Raw genomic sequence first — 17,500 nt, forward strand, 5'->3', positions numbered from 1 at the left:
AGGGTGATAAATCAACGTGTCACAGGGAATATCCAAGGAAAAATTTCCATCATCTTCAAGAAAAATAATTTCATGAACAGTTCATAAAATACTAACGGACTAAATGTCTGGGCCATAGATGGTTTAGATGTCTGAGAGGTTTAGGTAGAATCAGAATCTGAAACCAAGCTCAATGGTACAAAGACCGTCCGAGGACAGAGAGCTCCAAGAGCACTCAGGTGACATGGTATGAAGGGAAAATTTGAGGAGCATGTTGTTGCTTGGCCAGAGCTTTGAAGTTTTATTTTAGCTATTTTAGCTAAGTTTCTTTTTCTTATTTGCATTGATTCCAGCTTATGTTGAGGCTGAGCCTGTCAAATGTTTTGGCAAACACACGGTCTCCTCCCAAAATGAGGAATGTAATTTGACATGGTTTCCTCAACCATCATCCTGACAGCATCTTGTTCCACCTGCTAGGGTAAAAAAACTCATTAGTATCAACATTAATATGAAATTAAGACAGGTGATCTTCAGCCTAAAATGGTTAAGTTCCTGCCTTAAGGAAAAGTTCACTTTAAAACTCACTTTATCGCATGGTTTAGGCCCAAACTCAGTCAAAAGCCAACTGAAAGTTTTCATTCCACATAATATTCAAAGAGATACAACAACACTGTCTTCGCCAATGCAATGACTGGACCCAATGCAGTAAAAGCAGCTGCTTATGGCCATAAAGTCAGTTTTTAAGTTAACTATTCCTTTAATGTAGACCAATAAATGGTATTTCATAGTGGAAGAGTGGGTCGTCCTCCATTTGAGAGATTGGCGGTTCGATCCCCACCTCCCCTGGTCCACATGTCGAAGTGTCCTTGGGCAAGACACTGAACCCCAAATTGCTCCCCGTGCTGTGCATGGATGTGTAAATGTGGTGTGAATAGTTACATTAGATCAGATGGTATGTAGATGTTCACTGTCTTCAGTGTGAATGTCTGTGTGAATGGGTGAATGTGACAAACACTGCGAAAGCGCCTTGAGTAGTCAGATGACTAGAAAGGCGCTATATAAGTACAAGTCCATTTACCATTTACAACCCATTAGCAAGATTTAGGGTTTGTGTTTTCAGAAGGATTTTCATTACTTTTTTATTGGGGTACAGTAATTTCCAATTATAAGAATTTCAACTTAAAAACATGTCACATGTTCACTTATATGTAGTGATAAGAAAATGAAAAGCAATGATAAGAAAACCATAATCAGGAATACATTGGGGAAATGTGTGTTGTCAGCGGTTAGCAGTGTTTAGTTTAGGCTATGTGAGAAAAAGAAAAGAAAACAGAAATATGTCTTTCTCTTCATATGACTTTATATAACAGCATCCTTATTGATGTTGAGAATGCAATATTTACATGTTTACTTTTTTTGTCCAATTAACTGCAAAACTGTACAAAACGGTTTTCGACATGAGGTTAAGGACTTTTGGCTGTCTTGTAGATAATCAGTGAACAGTGAAAAAGAAATAAGCTCACTGCACATAACACAACAACGCAGCCAATTTACCAGGACAGCAAATATTCTCTTATCAAAGCAAATAATTTCCCCTTTATCACTAGTCATCGTTTTACAGCTTGACCGGTAACAACGTTTCTCATCTATTAATATCTCTCCTACATAAACATCAGGAAAGTGATCTTTTAATAACAAAATCATCATCAACATCAGATTTAACGAGACGTCCAAGGCATCCATTGGTCCCATGTCATGATAGCTTGTTGGGAAGTGTTGTTATTGTGTTGTGTTGATGTTATTTACCTTGCGAGAATTTCTCTAGTTTGTCAGAAAGGAAATGTGATAGCGGAGCAGGATAAAGAAAGAACAACGACTGAAAAAACAATAGGACCAAGATCTACGAAAGAAAATTCCTAAATTGACAGGATTTTTTAAAGGTTGCGGACTCTTCTTCTGTTTGTTTTTTTCTGATAGAGCGTGATTAATAATGTGGGGGGCCCAAAAATACAGTAGCCAAGGGGCCGATGACCACCTTAATCCGCCACTGAAGACTGGAGGATGCAGTACGGCCGTTAATGTAAAATGCCAGTCACCTTCGATGCATCCTCGATAAAATGGGTGGAGGGAGTCACATCTGGGCATTAAGACCGTACTTGGCGAGATGCGGACTATTGAATTCGAATAGTACTTAGGCTGCGTCTGATGGCGTTTCACAAGTCCACGAGACCACAAGTACAGACAAGAACGCAGATTGAGAAACGGCTAAGGAATCATTTTGAGTTGAGAGCTAACTAATCACTAACACAGCACTCAAAGAAAAGCTTTCGTCTAAGACTGGCTAACGTTAAATATTGTTGTACAATGAATTGATTAGATGAAATTAGTCGTTACCCTTTATGATTCATCACTTGACATGGTGCAGGCTGGTTGCTTGACACTCTCGGCAATGAACCTGGCAACCCGACTGGTGGAATTATTTTTTGTTGTTGTGACTACGATCTTGACACACTAGATGGTGGCATTCTGCTCATTCTTCATATTCAGCCTTTAAGAAGCAAGCCTGGTGGTAACTCATTATCTGGGAAATAATAACTGGGAGGAATGATAGGCTAAGATTTGGATCTAATACATATATAATATAATAATATATATTGGTGGAATATCTGAGTTTGAGTATGTGTACTAATTTAAATTGTTTTTATTGCTTAACTATTTTTAAGTCCATGTAAAGTTTCAATATCATGTCCAAATTCTGTTTTAAATTGTTATACTTGTGGTTTCAGTTTAGTCCATTGGTATTTGTGAATGAAAACTTTTCCATATAAAAAATAGGTTCAAAATATACAGTGTTTTTTTTACAATCAATGGCATTCTTGTCATAAAATAATTTGATGTCTCCTTTCCTAAAAATATATTCGAACAGTCAGTCTTAAAAAAAATCCATATCTAACCAAATAATTTAACTCCTAAACATTCAAGGCTCAGTGTGTTTACATTCGCATCAGTAAGCCGAAAATGGCCTTACCCTGGTTAAGGGAAAGATCGGATTATTGAGGTATACATGAGCAGGGGTTGAGCTCTATTACAGTATTTTTGTTTTTTTTTCGGCACCGTTGCTTCCTGGTTTATTTTATTTCCGGGTAAAAAAGCCATCGCCGCGGTGTAGGGATGCGGAGACGAGAAACCCGATAGTAACCCCAGAACGCTGTTTACATGTATGACTAAACAGGGAACTGAAGGAGTTCTCTAGGTCTGTTAAACGGGTGTGGTGTTTACGTGGTGTTTAAGAAACGGGGGTATGCCCTTAAACCTCAGGTTTTTAAACTGCATGTAAACGCACTGAGTGTGGACAACACAGATGACTTCATGTGATATTTGCATATCAAATAAGCACTGCATGTGTACTATGCTGCGTTCCTCCTCTTGTGCCTGTTCTGCGTATCACTCAGGAGTAGCAAAGGAGGAGCTTGTGTGTGCAGCGATCAGAACGGCTCGTCACTGCAACTTGGTTCCCATCGTTCGTGTCAAAGAGCTCACTCATTCATCTTCAACCGCTTATTCTGGATCGGGTCGCGGGGGCAGCAGCTTTAGCAGGGGACCCCAAGCTTCCCTTAACCAGCTCTAACTGGGGGATCCTGGGGCGTTCCCAGGCCACTGTGGAGATATAATCTCTCCATGTAGTCCTGGGTCTTCCCTGAGACCTCCTCCCAGCTGGACGTGCCTGGAACACCTCCCTAGGGAGGCGCCCAGGGGGCATCCTTACTAGATGCCCGAACCAAAAATGTTAAAGAGATCATTAGATTTGGTTTGTTCATGAACGTCACAAATCTAATGGAAAGTAACTCAGCGGCGTACTGTAGACCGCTCAGTACTGAACTGTGTGGTATTGCTGTTGAGTTTTAAGGGTTTGTACCTCGTCGATAGATTATCCCAGTAAAGCGGCCAGGTGTGGAACCGACAACCCTGTCCTCTGAGCCACTTATAGTCCACTCAGTATACAACAATCATGGATGTATTATTAGACCATCCATGCCCACAACAATGCCCAAAAGGCTACTAGTGGAGTGCACAAGTATAGGCCTACTGTATCATGTAAGGTTAACCTGTGCTCTAAGTTACCATAACATTTACTTACGTAGGCTAATGGTAAGCCTACACAGCAATACTCCATTACCAGTCCTCTGTGCAGTGCTTTATATATTTTTTAGGAAGATTGAGCTATTTCAACTAAAATCATATAATCTGAAAACTATTATAACAGCTGTCAAATGAAGGTGAAATGCACAATATTTCCAACTGATATGTACTAAAAGTATAAAGTAGCATCGAATGCAAATACTCAAGTTAAAGACCTCAAAATTGTATGCCAACTTAATTAGTACACAATGGTATCCTATTTTAGTAAATATAGGCCTTGGTAGCCCACTGACCAGAAATTGTAATAACCAGGCCTGATGATTTTGACTGCATGGACACATAATTTGAATTCAATTAGTAGTATCTGTTGTCTGCAGTCAAATAGCATGACACATTACGGGTGATGTAATAAATTATTCTTATTGTCAGTATACGTTAACCAAATTAATGGGACATGGTGCATGAATGCAATTATTAGAGAAAGTACATCCCTGAGGCTAAAACATTTTCGACTATGCAGCATCTAAGCTACCAAATGGTGCCGCTGCTACACTGTAAAACCTCTTTCAGTTCTAATGCATCGTACAATGATATGACTGGAATATCAGTTAGACTAGGACCTGTTGGCATGCATTAAGAGTCCTAAAGCAAAAGAGGACTTGTCATTTACAAGTTTGCAGGGATGTAAAGTGACGGCTGCTTTGAAAAACAAAGATAGACAATAGTGTAAATTTGGTTGTGTGATTTTGGTTCATCTATGGGTTGCTCCAGTGGTGCCCTATAAATTCAGAAGTTTAAAACAGAAAGGCATGTTAGTAAAAGGCCATTTCAGTTTGTGGTTATAACACATTGATTTCCTTACTTGAGTTGTACTGATCCAGTCACCGCTGTCCACAAAACTCAGTATAATCTGTACTTCACCGTCAGATTCTTGCTTTGTCATTCATTGCCCACCCCCGCCCCCTCTCTATTAAAGTAGCCACAGTGGAGTGCTCTACACATTGTTGTAGTAATTCATTGGGGCTATTGGCATGTGCTTTCATGCCTGATCACTCAAACTCCTCCACAATTAGGGTGGGCCCCAGTTTATTGTTTGAGTTCAAAGGTGTGTGTGTTGAAGAAGGGATTAGGGGATTTTCCCTCTTCACCTGATTAGACTTAGAATGATCATTGAGTGTTTTAGTTGGGGTTCGAATATCTCCACAGTGACGATAAATTCAAAAAAATCTGTAATAACTTTAAAACAAATTTGGAAATATGTCCTTTGATGTTGATGAACCAATGGGTGGTCACAACAGAAGAAGAAAACATCAGGGAAAATATATACTAATCAGATATAAAGTCCACTAAAACCAGTGGCCAAACAATCATGTCTAAACAAAGGACGCAGTGATGGGACCCTTTGGTTTGAAACGTCAACGCCCCACCTATCTTATTACCAAGATAGAGAAGTGCACTTCATGATAGGACTCCGAGCTTTACACGACCAAAATTTTATTGACTCACACCCACACACTCCACAATCTCTCCAGTCTTGGTTTAAAGCCCTCCTGCCCCTCCCCTGACATAGTGCCTCAATTAAATTCATTCCCATGTTGCCACCAAGAGGAGCGCAGGCTGTTCCTCGCCAGTGCGCGTCTACAGATGATGAGGGAGTGATATTCTGAGTTGAAAGAGGATAGCGTGTTTTACTCCTACAACGAGTAGAGAAACTCTTGGTGTAGGAAGCGCATCCCCTGGAGAAATGGTGACAAGCGCCTTTGCGACGATATCAATACTCATGTCGTGGGGTTACTGTGTGTTTGCCACGCAGGTCGCCTTCTCCAACTTCTCCATGGACAACGAAGTGCGCTCCAGCTTCATCCAGCGGCGGCTGCGGAACCAAGAGCGCAGGGAAATGCAGCGGGAGATCCTCTCCATCCTGGGACTGCCGCATCGTCCGCGGCCGCATGTCCACACCAAACACAACGCGGCCCCGATGTTCATGCTGGACCTGTACAATACCATCTCTACAGACGCAGAGCCGCCCAGGTACTCTTACTATAAGCCCGCGCTACCGACCCAAGTGTCCCCCATGGTGACCGCGCAGGACAGCCGCTTCCTGGATGACGCAGACATGGTGATGAGTTTTGTCAATCTCGGTAAGTTTAAAATCTGACTTTATCATGAAAAACACTTTCCTTTCAATTTGAAAATTAACATTTTGCTTTATATTTAGACTACTAATATGTATTTTAGTGTACATGCATGTACACTAAATATTACAGGAACTTATAGTTCACTGTGATGTTTTCATGAAAAATGCTATTTTAGACAAGGTTTTTAATTTATTTTAATGAAACAAATTAATGACTGTGTCTTATATTGTTCAGGGTTTCATCTCTGGTTTCTGAATCAACTTAAGATTCAAGGTTTTAAAGGCTTTCCATTTTTGTTGTCACGTCTTCCATAGCCACTACAACTGAGTGAATTGTATGAACCAGTGTATGTGACACTGTGGCTTTCAGGTCACTTTCTTCACTTGAAATCGGGCATTATGCATTCCAAGCTGTAAATGTTATGACAACATGCCTGTATCCGATTTCCTCAGAATCCTTTCAAAGCTCTGGGGGAGAGGCTTTAGCATGGCTTTGTTTCGCATGACTAGGAATTGAACGGGTATTTCTAAACCCTTAGGGAGTGAGGGACAAGTTGACTATAAGATCAAGATACAAGCTGCATCTAAACACAGGTTATTGCTGTAGTAATCTCTCTCAGTGCAGGTGCTGTGTGTGTGTGTGTGTGTGTGTGTGTGTGTGTGTGTGTAGTGCATTCCTGAATTTATCTGTCTGTTTGTGTGTTTGTTTGGAGGCTCTAAATCTCATGGGTCGCAGGTGGGAGTAGCGGCTCACTCAGACATTATTGAATTTATAAAAGGCAAATCCTGCCTTTGTTTCCCTTGGAGATCCTACAGCAGCTCCGATATCACTATGGTGAAACAGCAGACGGCATGGTGCCTGTGGCTCTTATCCGGATGCGATTACATCCAAAACCAACCCATGTCTTCTTTACGCCCCTCTCCGGCCTCAGGAGGAGGGTTAAAGGTCAGCCTGAAGAGATGAAGTTTGTTGATCTGAGATACGACTCCAAGAAACCTTGAACCTTCCTGTCTGTTCGTATGCCATTGGGATTGAACTGAAGTCTTAGAGATGAAGATACATTTAGAGTTATTTTTCGATCAGACCACAAATGTGTAGTTAATAGAAAACATTTGGAGACTGGAGAAAATCTCAAACATAACATTTTATGTCCTCAGTCGTGATCTTTTAACTGATGGTCTTTTGCTAATGAGATCTGGAAACATTGTTTCTGTAAACTCAGAGATTTATGTGGTTCCACATCCGAGTGTGTATTATTCTCCCAGGCCCACGACAGCCTCCTGTGCTGATGATTGGCAGAGTTTCTTTTCCCACACTGTGCTGGAGTGACTATATCTTGGTGGTCCCTGGATGATTGCTTCAAGACTGAACTGGATTATGGTATATCCCTTCCAAAGACCACAGCTTCCAGCGTGCGGGAGAGCTGCTGTAGAGCTGCCCGAACCCTTATACCAGTGCGCCCAGCCTGCAGGTGGACAGTGCATAGAGTAATACTGTAGATAAATATTGCATGTCAGATAAATCAGCCTAATTTACTCAGCATTAAAGGTCCCATATTATGCTCATTTGTGTATTTTGGTTTTCTACTAGCATGTTTATATGCTTTAATTTTTATATTAATAATCATTTGAAAAAAAACACGTTTCTCATACAGCCTGTCTGAATTTACCTGCATTCATCCCCTGTCTGAAATGCTTTGTTTAAGTGCCTTTCTCTTTAAAGTTATAATAAGTAAATAAGTGATTCTTTTCACATCAGTCAGCAGCGGTTGAGCTCACTGTCGATTATGCTGCATTTCATTGTACTCATAAATCAGGTACTTCCAACTTCTGACCTGTAAAAGTGCAATGACAGGGAACATTCAAGTCTGAATTCCCAGTCAGGCAGACTCTTATGTGTCTGGGACATGAGGTCCCAGAGGTTCGCCTGCAGTTACATCTTAATGCCAAAGCCGACGCTAGAAACAACATCTTAATTCTTACGGATTACAACTTTAAGCCTCCCTCCCGATAAAGCCCATTGAATTGGTTTGATCAGCATTTCTGGGTCTGCGCTCTCTCTGCACCATCATTACAGTCAAGGAATGACTGAAACGTCACTGAAGCGGCACTTTCTACCTAAATGGAGGCAAAGTCCCTCCCATTCCAGGGGACCACCACCTTATTTCATAAAAAACATATGTATGATAATGAATGGCAAGAGAGCAATAATTGTTTTGGTGCCATTTGAATTGTGCCATGAATTGGACATAAGATGTTTTTCAATTTAATACAACATATTTCAAGTTGCAGTTTTGTCATAAAACGAGAATACCATAGACTGTTTAAAAAAGAAGGTAGCATACCTTTCGGGGTCCGTTCTCTTAACTTGACCCAATCATACTTGCCAAAATGGCGACTTACGGGAGTCGCCATTTTGTCAGACTCCGCCTCATTTCCTCTTACCAAAAAAGGGCACGGATGTGACATTGGGGGGAAGGAGATACGTCCATCTGGCTGACATATACCTTAATTATGCTGTGAAAATCGGCCTGTTTAACATGGGGGACAATGAGAAATTGCTCTATTGTGCAAACTACTCCTACTGGACACTCGGAGAACAGCAGTTTTTCGCACATCCGTATTGGATCAACAAGGAAGTCGTTGTGGTGGGGGCTTGGAAAATACGTAATTAAAAAGAAGCTACAACGACTGTGTGTGTTTTGTTCCAGGATTTAATTTTACTCTTTGGACTGTGACAAACTGCAACGTTATTGCGTTAATTTGAATAGGACGAAAACATAAGTTGTCTCCTGCCATTCACTACCATATATTTTGCCCCCTTATATATTGTAAGTTGTGATATCAAAAACGTACAGAAGTCCTGACAGCTTGTTTAAAGTTGCAGTTTCTGATTACTGGCTGCATGCATTTCTCTGTAGATTGAGCATTTTGATACTTTTACAGTATTTATATAACACCTTTATATATACCTTTATAAATGCCTTTATTTACACATTTATATATATCTTTATATAGCAGCTTTATAAGAAAGAAAGAAAGAATATATGTGGCCTTTAAATGAATTGAATGCAATAGGGAAAGGATTTGGATAAGTTAAAGGAAAGGATTCCACCCCTCTTTTTTCATTTATGAGAGCTTGTGTAGTTGTATTGTAAAGTCTACACACATACAATACACCACATCCCTGTAAACATGCTTATACACCACCCTTACGAAAGGCAGCTGTTCTTGCACTGCAAATGTGTAGTTCCTCCCTTCATTTGTTTATAAAGAAATACACTGAATGTAGTACAGTGGCCTGAGTTAACACTCAGTCTTTCAGTTGTAACTCTTCTGCTGTTGACGGCCTTGTTTACTGCTGCTGAAATTTTTGCCTAGAGACACATGCGCTCAGTATGGGCTTTTTTGTATTGACCACAACACACCTGCAAAGCATGGGAAAGGGCTTAATGACCAGGAAATGTCACTGGCTTTCATTAAAATAAAAAAAATGTAAAAATGCTCTCCTAACAGTTGGAGGGATGTCGCTTGAGAACAGAAGGTGTATTGTGTTTTTGAGAACAAGCGGGGAGAAATGTGTTTGTCCTGCTAAGCTGATCTATAGGAAGCATAAGGAGATCATAGAAAATCTCCTTAACCATCTCCTTATTTATACATTCATGTTCAAAATAATTCCTTTCTGACGAGACACTTTAAGCCCACCTGTCTTTGAAACCTTGTGCAGAATAACACAGTTCAGTTCAGACTCAGTTCGGCATCGATAAGCAGACATGGTGCTACATTGTGCAACAAAAATGTGTGCATCAGTGAACTATTTACTTAGCAAAAGCCTTTTTGGTGGTTCTAATAGTCTGTAGGAAAGCAGCTCAAGCAATGCCGTCAAACGTGTCAACACGTGCAGACATTTGTAGATTTGGAAGAGCAAAAAAAATGCTCACTTCAGAACTAACTTTAATCAGTTGGAAACAAAAGTCTTGTCTGATGCAGAGCATTACATACATACTGTCTGAAGCAGACAGCATTATTATTATTGACAAAGATCTTTTTTGAGTTTTGTTTGTCTTCAGACATTGTGACATTGTGATACATCTTTAAACCACCCATGCTCATAGATTTAAAAGAAAACATTTACTATGAAACTGCAATAGGTTAAAGACAGCTTCGTGGCTGTGTGGCCCTGCAGTGTCAGGGGTAATCTGAAGTGTTGAAATGCCTCCCAGAGGGAAGTTTGCATATCTGAGGTCTGATCTCTGCAGCTAATGGTCCCTAACGTAAACACACCAAGTCCTTACAAGCAATTATTGCTTTCATAAAAACACCCCTCGTTCCCTTCCAGCATTTAATTGCGGTCAAACAAATGACTACCAGGGTTCAGAATGCACTGCTCTTAACGACGAACGGCTTGTGTGTGTTTTTGTGTCGTTAGAAATGTTTTTAGAAGACTGTGAGTCAGTGTGTGTGTGTGTGTGTGTGTGTGTGTGTCTGTGTGTGTGTGTGTATGTAAGAAAGAGTTCTGTTTCGAGTGTTAAGGTGCTGCGTATATGGTTGTGTGTGCACTGAAACAATAGTGGATCATCCGTAGGAAGGCAGGCTGATGTCATGATGATGTCATGGTGTATGCCAGTGGACAGGATGTGTTTAAGGTGACTAATCGTTGCTTTGCTCTGCACACCTTCACCAGAGACCACCACTGCTCTTTCCAAGGACAAACACATTGGCTAACGCTGTAAAAACACGACACTGGAAAATTCAGGAAGCTTTGGGGTCTTTCTGACCAACATTCTTCTGGAAAGTCTGAGTGTTGGAGAGCTTCAGCTGGCTCAGGGTGGGTCGGAAACCCCACAGTGCCGTCAGCTGCTTTACTTTATCCTCTACAATCAGAGTGAAATCACAGTGATACATGGCAAAATGATCAGAGAGTTGTGGGTGGTACAGACTCTGGTAGTTAAGTCACACATGACTTTGTGTGTCTCTCTATACTTTATGTGAGTGTGTTTGTAAAAGCACACTGGCAGCTGTGGTTTTCCGGGCAGTGCCTTAACAGGCCTTTTCTTGTGGTCAGCACATGTGTGCAATTTAAACAGGGATCCAAACTGAGCCCTGAGTGCGTTTTTTCTCCCCCACATTGGCACGTATGGCCGACTTAAGTGATGTTTAGATCAATCACTTCACTCATGGAAGCAGGATTGTTCCTATTTCTGACACAGTGCTTCTGAGATGTGGGCAGAGTGACACACATCAGAGCAACATTGATTTTACGACAGTTTTGACAGATATGCAACCACCGACTGGTTTCCAATCTGATTGTACTCAGTGGCTTGGCTTTTCCTCATATGTACAAACTTTCCCTATGAGGGCCACAAGTAATTTTTAGCAATACACCATTTATCTCAGTGCTATCATAATCTGTGAATTATAAATGGATCATTTTGATTTTGATCAAGTGCATCGAAGCATCTATCCAATGTTGATTTGTCACCTCTATTGCTTTCTTCTATTTCTCTTCCTGATAGTTGACCAGGATCATGATCTTCTGTACCAGCAGCGCAGAAGAGAATTTCGGTTTGACCTTTCCCGTATTCCAGAGGGCGAGGCCGTCACAGCAGCAGAGTTTAGGATCCACAAAGATTTCATCCAGGAAGGCTACGAGAACGAGACATTCACAGTCAGCGTATACCAGGTCCTGCAAGAGCCTCCAAACAGGTATGGGTGTCTTCTTAACTGCAAATTTCAAATTTCAGTTCAAGCTCCTCATGGTGATCTGTATTTAAGGATAAAATTGCAAAAAAGGTATTTCCTCACATAACCTCTGTTCATCTGTGGTTTTATTTTTCATGGTTTTAAAATAGGCCTACCAAGTTCCTGCAGTTTACCGCATTACTAAGACCCTAGGTTTTTAGGTAGTTGCTTACCCCAACCCGAACCATAACCCTTTATAGCTGACTAGCTGCTAACTTAAGAGTTGATGCTTGCACAGTAAGCCCAATGCTAGTTTCTATCAGTAACTTGGGTTGTAGAAATGCGGTCCTGAAACTGCAGCTTCCTCTGCATTTAAACAAATCTACAGCTATACTACCTGCTCTCTGAAGCAGCACTCCAGCACATCAGTGCAATGCTAATGTCACTACACTAACATTCTCACAATGACAATATGCTGATTTTTACAACGTATGATGTGAATGCTACCATGTTCACCATCTTAGTTTAGCATGTTAGCATGCTAACATTTGCTCATTATCACTTTGTTTTAGAGGTATTTAGCCAGAAACCAAAATATTGGACCAAAAAAAGATATGATGATCACAAGGAAAAAGTTATTGGAATTCATCTAAAGGGAAAATTAATGTCTCCTATATTTCATGGCAATTCAATCCAATATTTGTCGAGACATTTCACTAATAAAACCAAAAATGTCCCCCTAATGGATATCCCTGAAGTTATTAGGAATCTTCTTCGTCATGGAAACATGAATGTCTGTACAAAAGTTCAGCAATCCATCCAACATTTAAGATATTTCAGTCAGCACCAAAGTGCTCCATTGCCATTTCCAGAGCCAAACTGCTTTCATAGCTAAAAATGTATCGGCTCCAGTGGATAATCCCTGAACACACTGTTGACTGTTTTCAAAGGGACTATTTCTTCAAAAGAAAAGAGTTTGTAAGATGCTGCTGGTTAGTATTTTTCAGTACTGTACTGTACCGTGAGCAGCACCAAGGAAATTCCATTCACCTCTGTTGTATTGCAACACACGTCTTGCCAACAGACATCGTAAAACCTGCATATATAAAACCGTATAGCTATATATGCCTTTACTTTTTATTTGGGTAAATCGACCCTTTAACGCAGTCTTCATTGCTACATAGGATTATCCTCTTGACATACGAGTAGAGCCGGTGAGTTTAAAATAACATCTTGCTTCTGTGTTTTCCTGTCTTGACTGGTTGTTAGGCGGCTGTACGTGCACACATATCTGTCTGCTGGTCGTGTCTGTCTACATTTCCTTACAGGTTTTTTCTGCAGATGTTAGTGTTAGCACTGAAGCTGTTTACACAGACATTAGTGTCAATTACTGAAACACAGTGGTTCTCTCCAGAGCAAGTTTAATCTTACACAGTCAGAACAGGACGGTCCCCTGGAGACCTGCATTTATAACACGCAGCTGCTACCACAAATAATACTCTTACACTTAAGACATCAATTTACTTTTTTTCCTCTTGCACAGGTGCTTATTCCTTCATGTTTCTGTCACACTGACTGTCTGTCAGTGTCTGTGTTACTCTCATACCATTTTCTTGTTTGAAACAACAACACGGCAGATTTTCCGATTGTACCATTGCCATTATAAACTCCCTCAGAAGGAATATGGAAGGTGTGCAGGCAGTCGATTTAAGTGCTTCACCGGTGACAGTGGGGCTGATGGTGGTGTTAAGTGCAACACCATTGTCATTCACAGACACACAAAGCCCATTCCACACAGACGGGCAGGCAGCAGGACTAAAGGCTCCGTGAGGAGCCTGAGGGTCTGAATCTCAGCTATTGTCTGTGAAATCTGCCCTTAAGACGGCACATAAGAGTTTCTTAAGAAAGTGCTCCTTTGATAATGGCTGTTTGTTGTGGGGTGATACATGAGTCAGAGTGTTGCTACTTGATGTTTCGTTTTTTTACATCGTTTTGAGGCTGAAATTACTTTTTTCTCTTCTTTGATGTTGCACTCAAAATATTTACAATTTTTATGCTAAATGTTATATTGGCAGTGAGTCTGTCCATTTACAGTTTGTGCCTTTTTTTACTAAAAAATTAATTGTGAATATCTGCCCGATCAATTTACTATGGAAACTTGTTGCTTATTATTCTGATTTTCACATTTATGTCTCCTGATTCAGTGTATTTACGGTGCGGTCAGACAGGTAAAGAACAGTGGCACATTTTGTTGTGTTAGCTCTGTACTCCAGTACATACAGTATATATATATATATATATATATATATATATATATATATATATATATACATATATATATACTGTTCTAGGTGGCAGAGAGTAATTGGACAAGTTAACATAAACTTAAAGTTATCATGGTTCCTTTGCAGTCACAGACTGTTTACAAAGATCAACTATGTAGCAAATGAAACACATTCTCTGTTGGACTGAGGTCAGGTGTCTGACTTGGCTTATCAACAACATTCCCCAGTTTGGCCATAAAACCTCTTGGTTGCCTTTAATGTATTATTTTTGCTGCTGCAATCCTAGAATAGATGAATATGAATAAAAACAATTCCTACATTGTTCCCAGATTATGATGTAAACACCCTAAAACACAAGGCGGAAAATTAGCACTTTAACCTTAAGGCCATTCTTTTTCATCTTAAACCTACAACATAAAGGTAGTCTGTAGCATTTTGTGGAATTCATGTTATCATTTTGTGGAAACATATTTGCAAGTAGTGATTTGAAAGTCTTTGATGGTTCATCAGAAGAAAATGTGGAGTATTTCTGTCTTCAGCCAAACAAGGATACTCCACGGAAAAGCTTTATTTTGACACTTCATGCTTTCAGCCTTGAATTTAATTACATACTGTCCCCTCTTCAGTGAAATGGATCTCTTGCTGCTGGACCAACGTGAAGTGTGGGCTGCAGAGGAGGGCTGGCTGGTCTTTGACCTGACCGACACCAGTAACCTCTGGCTTGTCAACCCTGAGCAGAACCTCGGCCTGCACCTGGTCCTGGAAGACAGCTACGGTCAGTCACTGCCATGAATGAACTAACACAGGGAGGGAACACAACAAGAATAAAGTCTTTGTCTGGAGTAATGATTTAATGCTCTTTTAATCCTTTGGTGAAACGGACCATCACATATTAAATAATTGTGTGTAGAGGGTTCCGTCAGAGTTCTGGTTATGATTGGTTGCTGTGGTGCTATTACGATGAACAGATAGTTGTTTAGTAGAGACTTATGTGTGTTACTGTCATCTTCCATGGCTGGTTGAGACTCACTGATGTTTCCCTATGTCTCCCTCTGTAGGTCAGAGGAGGAACCCCCGACAGGCCGGGCTGGTGACAGGCCGTGGACCTCAAGACAAGCAGCCCTTCATGGTTGCCTTCTTCAAAGCCAATGAGGTGCGCTTCCGCACCATCCGCTCCGCCCAGGGCCACGCTGGGCGCAAGTCTAACCGCTCCAAACCCCAGAGGACTGTCCAAGATGCACTAAAAGCAGTGGAGGCTGCAACAGGTGCCCAAACCCTTCAAAACTCAGCATGGTTTTAATGTCTTTGAACTACTTGGCTTTAAAGTTCACATTATGCTTCACGTTCATACATTTTGAGTTACTGGAACATCTTTACATGCTTTAATGTTCAAAACCATGTTATTTTTTTATACTGTCTGTCTGAATATTTACCCATTTTAATATTTACCCATTTAATCCATTTTAGTGCCTGTCTCTTTAAGTCCCCCTCCCAAATACGGTTGTGTACCAAAAAACAGATCTTATATGGCACCGGTTCCTAAACTATATCTACCGGACCATATGAACACAGTTTTCTGTACTTAAATACCTGCGCTGCTCTTTACAATGCTACAAGACTTACTCAAACAAGTCGTTCAACAAGTTCATTTCTATTGAACATCAATAGAAATTAACTTTGAGCTGCCTGTCAACATGGACCTGCCGACTGCTAAGGCGTGTAGCATTATAAAACAGTTTTTTAAAAATAAACTCTGGGTTTGCCTACTACGTGGTTGGTGTTTTGTTATATGTGTAGGGACTGTTTGGTGCTACTTTGAGCAATATTAGTGGTTAAAAAAAGCAGTTTTGGATGGTTCAGTGCTCCGCCCTGAGCTAATTAGTGTTAGCCATGTCTTTCTCAATAGTTGATCAACAAAAAACAGCCTCGATGGCTTATTTGATGTATATTCATGTCGAAAAAAGACCTTGGGGTCCATTTTCACCGGAGTTACAATCTAAGGGCCTATATCTACATTTTCAGTTTTTCTCTCATTCTGGGCTTCCCGTGAATTATATTTTATGACAACAATCTGCTTCCAGAAATGGACTTTTCTGTCTTTGTTGTGATGGTTTTGGGGAGCGCTCTGAACAAGGAGAATGGGGACACTTTTTGTACTTGTGTGTACTCATACTTGCATGTTTTACATTTCAGAAAACCTTGGCACCTCCAAAGAAGGATGTAAAAAGCATGAGCTGTATGTCAGTTTCAGAGATTTGGGATGGCAGGTATAACTAAGAACTTTCATTTGATCTCATTTTAATATCATATCACTTCATTTTACGTCCAAAAGTGACTGACGTGTGGTTTTAATCTGTCCAGGACTGGATCATAGCACCAGAGGGCTATGCGGCGTACTACTGCGAAGGAGAATGCGCCTTCCCTCTCAACTCCTACATGAACGCCACAAATCATGCTATCGTGCAAACTCTGGTAAGTCCCAAACAGCCCTCATGATGAAAGGCACTTTCACCACAACCCCCACTATCTGTAGGATTGATTTATGCATCTTCTTTCCACAGGTGCACTTTATCAACCCGGACACGGTGCCCAAGCCCTGTTGTGCCCCTACCCAGCTCCACGGCATCTCAGTGCTCTATTTTGACGACAGCTCCAACGTCATCCTCAAGAAGTACCGTAACATGGTGGTCAGAGCCTGTGGCTGCCACTGACCGCTCAGACCCTTCTCCTGTGAATTCTGCAAATCTGGAGGGATGCTTAAGCGAGGCTGAAGTGAAGAAACCAGAGACAAAAGATGGTTAACTTGTCCGTCATTAGGGAGCTCATGCCACAGAGCGAGCTTTTATCTGGTCCACAAATATTTTTGAGCAGCGGTATTAACCACTACCACAAACCAATTGGGTAACAGAGAAAGGTTGAACAAAGGCGTTTCTTTAGCTTTCGTTTGAGTTTGACTAGAAAAGGTGCACTAAAAGGACTCTGAGGAATGCGGAGTTACTTCAGAGGATCAAACAAAACATTTAGCAAAAAGTTAGTATGTTCCTGAATGTGCAACATATATCTATCAGCATTTGGAATTAGGCTTCGACCATCAGGCATCAGAATTTGTGCAACAAAAAAAAGTGCATTTGGTTACTGATTTCACAGATCATAAAACTGGAAATCTCTATCTCCTGTTGAACCACTGCAGTTTTTCTTTTGGAACAGCTGGATGAACTTATGTCTGATGAGAGGAAAAAAAATCACTGGCACTGAACTGGTTATTCAGCAGGCCATT

The 17,500-nt window shown here is 40.8% G+C and overlaps 1 protein-coding gene across 1 annotated transcript; it reads left to right on the top strand.

Moving 5' to 3' along the window:
- Positions 1–5,863: 5,863 nt before the first annotated feature.
- Positions 5,864–17,186, top strand: LOC310965722 (bone morphogenetic protein 7-like; the record flags this gene model as incomplete). Its single annotated transcript, XM_083939465.1, has 7 exons — positions 5,864–6,260; positions 11,773–11,962; positions 14,850–14,998; positions 15,282–15,488; positions 16,417–16,490; positions 16,585–16,695; positions 16,785–17,186. 7 exons carry the CDS (start codon positions 5,864–5,866, stop codon positions 16,932–16,934), a joined length of 1,278 nt encoding a protein of 425 aa, XP_083795591.1. The 3' UTR covers positions 16,935–17,186.
- Between the last annotated feature and the right edge of the window lie 314 nt (positions 17,187–17,500).

Source organism: Echiichthys vipera (genome assembly GCF_963691815.1).
Source record: "Echiichthys vipera genome assembly, chromosome: X".
Lineage (NCBI taxonomy): Eukaryota > Metazoa > Chordata > Actinopteri > Perciformes > Trachinidae > Echiichthys > Echiichthys vipera.